Source organism: Maniola jurtina, chromosome 16 (assembly GCF_905333055.1).
Source record: "Maniola jurtina chromosome 16, ilManJurt1.1, whole genome shotgun sequence".
In the NCBI taxonomy this organism is placed as follows: Eukaryota; Metazoa; Arthropoda; class Insecta; order Lepidoptera; family Nymphalidae; genus Maniola; species Maniola jurtina.
The window spans coordinates 13,183,328-13,190,796 of NC_060044.1; the positions used below are offsets into that span (position 1 = coordinate 13,183,328).

Genomic DNA, 7,469 nt, shown 5'->3' on the forward strand with positions numbered 1-7,469 from the left:
TCAAAACCGTAAGGAAAATCAACTTCGAGATTGGTTTGAGTCATAGCTCGGAATTCTTGTGTGGTCTTTATGAATCACATGTAATTTTGTGTTGAACATTTTTCGAACATGGTTTTTATGGATAGAAAGAAGGCAATTAGGTGTTTAAAACTTTATAACCATCCGTATATTACCTATGTCTATTTGTTACAAAAAAAAAATATTGGCTTATTAAACGCGTCTTCATATTATTATGATGTCCATATCTTACCCAGATTACGACAAAAACGGCGGGCAGTCATCAAACGTGGACTCAGGCAGAGGTAGTGTGGCGTACTCCAGCGGCCGACGACCTGATGCCAGTCTTCACGACACGTCCGCTGACTCAGACGCCGTGGGCTCCAGGGTACAACCCCAGCCTGGAACTAGTCAGCAAAATCCTGGACCAGGTAAATATACCTAATAGAATTTCCAATAAATATATTGGAAATTCTTGTAAATCCGGGAGAACTTTTCGGGGGTTAAAGGATCCCAACCTTAAATAGGTTATGGTACGCTTACAGTATTGGTATTTTGGCGTAAAAGCTCAAGGTCCTTTCTAATATATCAATTATAGCTTCTATCATTCTTAACACAATTAAAATTATTGTTTTTAGCCTTATTGTGCGATTTTAAAGCTGTATAAAAGCATGGATTTATAAAATATGAGACTACTGTAATAATTAGTCTAGTTAGATTGTCTTCTAGAACCTAGATATATGAATTCTTGGCCATTACTTACGGCCAGCTGTATAGACGTGTAGGCTAATTGAGACAAAAACATTATGGATATTTGCGTATCTTTAGGTATATCAAAACAAACTTAAATACATACTTAAATACAGTTGTAAGAGGTAACACAGCATTTTTGGACATCTAATTTTTTTCAAATTTTACAGGACTACGCCTAGCGACTTATAAATAGATAGTGGATAATTTTATTATATATGTAGATAGTTAAAATAGATAGTTAAGTAGACATATTAGATAATATAAATGTATTACGAGTATATTCTACCAAAAGAGCACCAAGTAACTTGGCATATGTCAATATAAAAGAGGCATGGTATGTTCGCGCTCCCGATCGGCCCGTGATATCACTGGGGGCCATGCCCGAAAATCAGCGCTGCAGTCGACCGACTGCAGCAATAAGCTGAGGCAGCGCCCCGTTCGGCCAAGATAGACATTAAGCTAGTATTAAGAAGTGGGTGCCTGGGTCTTGGGGGACCAGGGAGCATGGACACTGGTCGGCTCCTTGGTTCTCCAGGGACTACGACACCCTACCTGTCTGTATTTGTAAATTTGGCTGAATAAAAGGTTTTTATTATTATTATTATTATTATTAAATCATTAAATTTAGTCCTTTAAATTAAGTTTTTAGAAAAATTCTGGTTGAAAGCGACATAAATTGATTGTAATATCTTTCTATTACAGCTGGTGAGAACGAGTGGGCAGACCTGGTGGAGTGTGAACTAAGACAGATCTTGGAGCCAAAGCTGTCCAACATGAGGCTCGACAGTTCGGCCAGCTCGGATGGCTCCGTCACTCCTCCTCTACCGCCCTTGTCTCCGTCTTCAGACTTACATAAACGGAACAGGTAATTTTCCACAGACACTTGCTTATTTTACATAAAAGATATGTAGAAAGAAGTGAAACTTCTTACGCATTGTATTGTCGTACTGTCATTCATATTATGGGGAGATTGAGGTGCATTTTGTACACTTTTTGAGAGTTAAAATAGAAATATTTTTATTAAAATTTTTACAAGTACTCTTCAATCGTCAAATGCTCTACCATTGGTTCGGAATGCCTTTCCAACCGAAAAGAACCAGCAAGAAACTCGGCAGCTGTACTTTTCAATGAGTTGCTGGATCGACCTGCAAGTTAAATCCACGCTCTTTTGTTATTTACATGGTCTTTGCTTGCGTAATATGCTTACATCTTGCACAATTAGGTTAGTTTAAGTTAGTAAGTCTCTAGTTCCGCCTATAAACTTCTCTTTATTATTATTCTCATAATTGTATAGTTTACCGGGAAGATCGGCCGAGTACCCTGAAGAGAGACGCCGAGGCCGGGAGTCCCCGCGCTGGCACGCACACTCACACTCACACTCACACAAGAAGCACTCCTCCAAACGAGATCACCACTATAAGAAACATTGTAAGAGTTTATATTATTTCACGAACAGGTTGCTTTCAATGATAACAACATCGTTTTCCCCCTTTTATCATCATCAACTTTGGAACTGCTTTATTCTCTGTTCTTTACTTAGTCTTTCATTTATAAATTCAGCAGATTATTTTATTGTAACATTTTCTATCGTTTTTTCTTACTCTCTAATTCATGACTCATGGGCCTATCAAGGCAAAATTATAAAGTCTTAAGAATATCAATGTCAATGGCTTTTCAATTTACGTCAGCCCACGATTGGATAACTCTCTTATAATTTCTTCACCACGTTTTCTCTCCTTCTTCTTATATTTTCTGTAAAAACTTCCCAGAATTTTACCAAATTTCTTATCGCTTTTCAGTGTTCGGTCTAGACACCACTGACATGACGTCCACAACAACCCGCAGCCTGGATCTATCATCACTGCTAGACGGACGGACGGACAGCGACGCGTCGACGGGTGACGCCCGAGCAATCCGCCGGCAACTGCGCGGCCTCGAGAACATGTACGCTGAGGTTCTGCAACTTCTAGGAGTTAGGAAACCGGCCAACTTGCCTAAACCACCTACGTGGGAAGCAAGGTAATAAGCTTAGATATAAGAATTACATCTGCCCAGCCGTCATAGCCATTTTAAAAAGATCTATTAGAGCTAAACTTGACGCATGGACAGCGATGCGTTGATAGGCAATGCTTTCGCGATCCATCGGCAACTGAGCGGCCTCTAAAACATGCATGGTAAGGATCTGCACATGCTGGGAGTAAGGAAACTGGCCTAAGCCCCCTAAAGTGGGAAGCCAAGTAATTTTGCCTTATGTTATTGGTATGTCAATGTTTTTTATTATTCAAATGCAAGTTAGGTCTTTTACTGCAATCTCTGTTAGTGATGATGCAATCTAATATGTAACATGTCTGGAATGGACGTGCAAGTTTTCACTACGCCCATACCATAAACGTTAAATCACTTATATTAGGTACTCTAAGGATTAAGCTTGCTCGGTGAAACCAATCATCAAAACTATTTTCAGGCTAACATCGAAACGTCGCTATGGCAGCATGTCGTCACTTCCATCAAGTTCAGTAAGCAGCCGGCCGGTACGCGAGAAGCGAAGGAGTTCCAACGAACACAGGAAAAAACATGATCTCAAGGTAAATTTTATGGCACTTTGCAACATTTATTTGGCAAATTCATATATCTACAGTGTCTACAGTCTACAACTCCTGTTCTGTCATTATATTACATCATTACAATACCACTAGATGATGCCCGCGACTCCGCGTAAATTTAGGTTTTTTAAAATATGCCATGGGAATCTTGGCTTTTCCAGGATAAAAAGTTGCCGAAGTCAATTTCCGGGGCGCAAGCTACCTCTAAACCAAATTTCATATAAATCGGTTAAATGGGTGGACCTTTAAGAATCCCGTGGGAGCTCTTTGATTTTCCGGGATGAAAAGTTGCCTATGTAAGTATACCAAATTTCATTAAAATCGGTTCAGCGGTTAAGCTGTGAAAACGTAGCAGACAGAGAGACAGACAGACACACAATATTAGTATTTCATTCATTAATTCGTGTTTGCAGGGTATAAACAAGCGGTTCCAACGGCTGGAGTCGCACGTGGTGACGCTAGCTCGCTCGGTCGCCCACCTGTCGAGTGAGATGCGCACGCACCACCTCGTCATGCAGGAGATGGACAACATCCGCGCGGAGATCGCCGCGCTGCGCCACATGTACAAGTGAGTCACCATATAAACACCTCACTAAGGCCTCATTTACATGACAGCTTTCTTAACGTCCGTTAAAAAAGCTTTTGTGTAAATGAGACCTAATGAGTACCGGCGAGGCACAACAGGCTGACTAGACACCGTAACAGGCTTGCGACTCCTACGCTCCGCCTCAGGAAGGTCCAAAAGTCATTTGTGGGAATGGGTATAATCTTTTATAACAAAATTCCTCAGCCAATTTTGGACTTGCCTTTACACAGGTTCAAAAAATCTATTAAAAATATGCTCCTGAGAAAAGCATATTATACTATCGAAGATTATGTAAATGATAAAAAAGCGTGGATTTGACCTGCAATTCGCTCCAGCAATGCGCAGGACTTCAATTGCTTTTATACATGGCATAATATTATATATCAAATCTTTGAAAAGAGCAACCGCCGAGTTTCTTGCTGGTTCTTCTCGGTAGGAAAGGCATTCTGAACCAGTGGTAGATGCTTTTGACGATTCAAAAGAACTTGTAAAAGTCTAATTGAATAAAAATATTTTTTAATTTGAATTTGAGTTGTGGCAGTGAGTAGGTAAAGCACAAAAGTTAAAGAATTCTAGCTTGGGATCTCAACATCTGGCAGGTGTTCGAATGGCACTTGTCGAACAGACAAATAGCACACGATCGCAACCTATAGATATCACTAGCGATTTATCTGCAGCTGTGATAGTCAAAACCTGCCGATCATGATGATGAAACATACCTTATAGCAAGCTAATAGTAAAACGAGCAACCAAAAGACATGTAAGTACATGAAAGCAAAAAACTGGCCAAGTGCGAGTCAGACTCGCGTACTGAGGGTTCTGTATTACTTATACTCGGGTATTTTTTCCAACATTTTGCACGATAAATCAAAAACTATCATACATAAAAATAAATAAAAAACAAATATAAGTGTTCCGTTTTTCTTTTTGAGGTACGGAACCCTAAAAAAAATGAAATGAAATTAAGTCTTAGAAATTACGTACCGTTCTTTTAAATAAAATGAAATGAACCTTTTCCCCAGATCACAACAGTACATCAGGTCGGGGCACCACCGCCACCTGGACCCCTACTCCTTCAGCAACCCCGACCGCGTCAAGCGACTCACCAAGTTCTTCGGGGATGAACCGCCTCTGATGCGGCTGTTCTTGAAGAAACTTGGATATGAGGTAAATACATACACTAAATCCATTATGTTTCAAACTTTTGTCCTTTGGCTACTACTTGTATCGATAAAAAACAGGCCAAGTGCGTGTCGCACTTGCACACAAACGATTCCGTATCATCGTACAAGTACCTAAAAACACTTTTTTAATTTTCACGTCGACCATTCTGAAATTTTTACTCTATGTTATACCGGCAATGCAAATTCACATTCTGTGAAAATTTCAACTCTCGGCCTATTACGGTTCACGAGATATAGTCCGTTGACAGACAGACGGACGGACGGACTAACGGACGGCTTAGTAATAGAGTCCCGTCGGCGCCTTTCCGTTACAAGATTGAATAGGCATGTTAGAGGCAAGCAACTTAGAGATCGTCATCGCCATGATGATTGTTCTCAAAGGAGTATGAAGTCTACCAATTCGCACTGGGCCAGCGTGGCAGACTATGGCCTACACCCTTCTGATTCCAAGAGGAGACCTGTGCTCAACAGTGGCTCAGTGGATAATCATGAAACCTGATTGTCGTCAAGCTTGCAATGAAAAAAAGTTTAATGCTAAAAGGTTATCTTTGCTTTTGTTACCAAGATGTGATAAAGACGTTTAATTTGTCGACAGGACACAACATTAACAAAAAGTGAAGCAAAAATTCTCACTTTAAGTACGTATGTCTATTTTATTTCACAGAAATACGCAGCCCTCCTCGAAAAAGAGAAAGTTGGTGCCGCAGAACTGCCCTACGTGGGTGAGGACAAGCTGCGAGCCCTGGGCGTACCGCTCGGGCCTCGGATGAGGATCCTGAAGGAAGCTGGCATCCACCAGGATATACACCACATGTCCAGAGATGACCATAATACCACCACCACTACTTTGGCTATTGTATGATGATGATTCAATGCATAGGGTCATACATAACTCAAAAGGGTTTGCTGTACTATCTTTACAAAGCACTTTATTACAGGACCAACCCTTAAATCTTAAAATTATTTACGTACTTACACACGAAAAAAGTGAAACTTCTTTAGTTTATATAATATGTATGATGGAGTAAGTACAAAATTCTGTAAAACCTACTTATTTAAACTGCTTAAATCTATTTCAATCAAAGTAGGTACTTAATTAGTTATAACTTAATTAATTAATGATTGTTATTTTAATTGTAAATATTTATAATAAGTGATTAAGAACTTGTTTCGTCTATTTTAAAAGTTATTGAATAGATTACGGTCAAACCTCTGAACTTTTGAATTAGAAATTGGTTTTTTACCTCAGGAAATGTTTTTTATCTTATTTTGTCACATTTACACTTATGGAACAACGAACCGTCTAATAAGCATATATACATGAACAAGTAGTATAGCACACGAAGACTTTTGGTTTTACTTTTAAAAAGTCACCATGTTTTTAACAAAATAATCCTAGTTTTAGTTTTTTGTCAATCATTATTTTTAACAGAGATGATGCCAAAGAAAATAACAATCGGCATGTAGGTATCCCAATGTAAATACAATTAATACTACTGTAAATATTATTAATTTTATAGCTAAATCGGAACAACGAAATGACAACGAAATTAATGCTAAGTTGTATCATGTACCTACCTACTAAATTATTTTTTATACCTTTTTGTGTTGACGCTGTAAATAAATTTTATAGAGAAATATATCTTCGTATTTTTATTTTTCCCGCCGCAATTTTTTGCGCAACGGATCAGCCTGGCTGTCCAGCGCGGAAATGCATTCCGTATTCTTGGCGCCATTCCACGTGGGCATGATTTCTATTGTAATTAGAAGACTAGCTTTAAGTTTTTGGTACTTTAATATTTTTAATTTAAAAAATGGATAAGATAATTTCTGTAACCGATATAACTCAACGGGTTGCGAAGCTGAAGTGGCAATGGGCAGGGCAATCGGCTCAATCACAAAAGATCCTAGATCAACAAATATTATTCATTATTATGAAACTTAGACTAGCTATGTTTATTGATTGAATACTGAGAAAATGATAAGATGCCGAAGAACGGATTTTCCCTATATACTTAGTTACTTAATAAATATCTAATCACAAAGAGTTGTCATAATACTTATTACAAGAGCAACAATGCCAACTGAAAAATGCAAAATTGCTATGACGTGTTTATTGCATTCAGTAGATTGGCACCGTTCTGTTTCTATGATGATAAGAGATGAGTCATTTCGCAGATAGCATGTGAAAAATCACTTGAAAAATCTTTTCATATGTAACACTTGCTACTTTACTTAAAGCCTGTAAAAAATCACGAAACACTTTGTACTGTATCACACTTCACACTTCACACTAATATTATAAAGGCGAAAGTTTGTGTTATGTGAGTGTGTGTGTATGTTTGT

At 38.6% G+C, this 7,469-nt stretch overlaps 1 protein-coding gene across 3 annotated transcripts in view; it reads left to right on the forward strand.

Moving 5' to 3' along the window:
• The window catches only part of LOC123873219, a 62,169-nt gene extending 55,533 nt beyond the window's left edge, over positions 1-6,636 (forward strand). For all 3 annotated transcript variants that reach the window (XM_045917946.1, XM_045917948.1, XM_045917949.1), the window contains 8 exons: positions 255-428; positions 1,453-1,615; positions 2,045-2,178; positions 2,550-2,769; positions 3,215-3,335; positions 3,767-3,921; positions 4,962-5,106; positions 5,788-6,636. In XM_045917946.1, coding sequence (XP_045773902.1) covers positions 255-428; positions 1,453-1,615; positions 2,045-2,178; positions 2,550-2,769; positions 3,215-3,335; positions 3,767-3,921; positions 4,962-5,106; positions 5,788-5,985 — 1,310 coding nt within the window. In that variant the 3' untranslated portion in view covers positions 5,986-6,636. The remainder of the gene's footprint in view (positions 1-254; positions 429-1,452; positions 1,616-2,044; positions 2,179-2,549; positions 2,770-3,214; positions 3,336-3,766; positions 3,922-4,961; positions 5,107-5,787) is intronic.
• Positions 6,637-7,469: the final 833 nt, after the last annotated feature.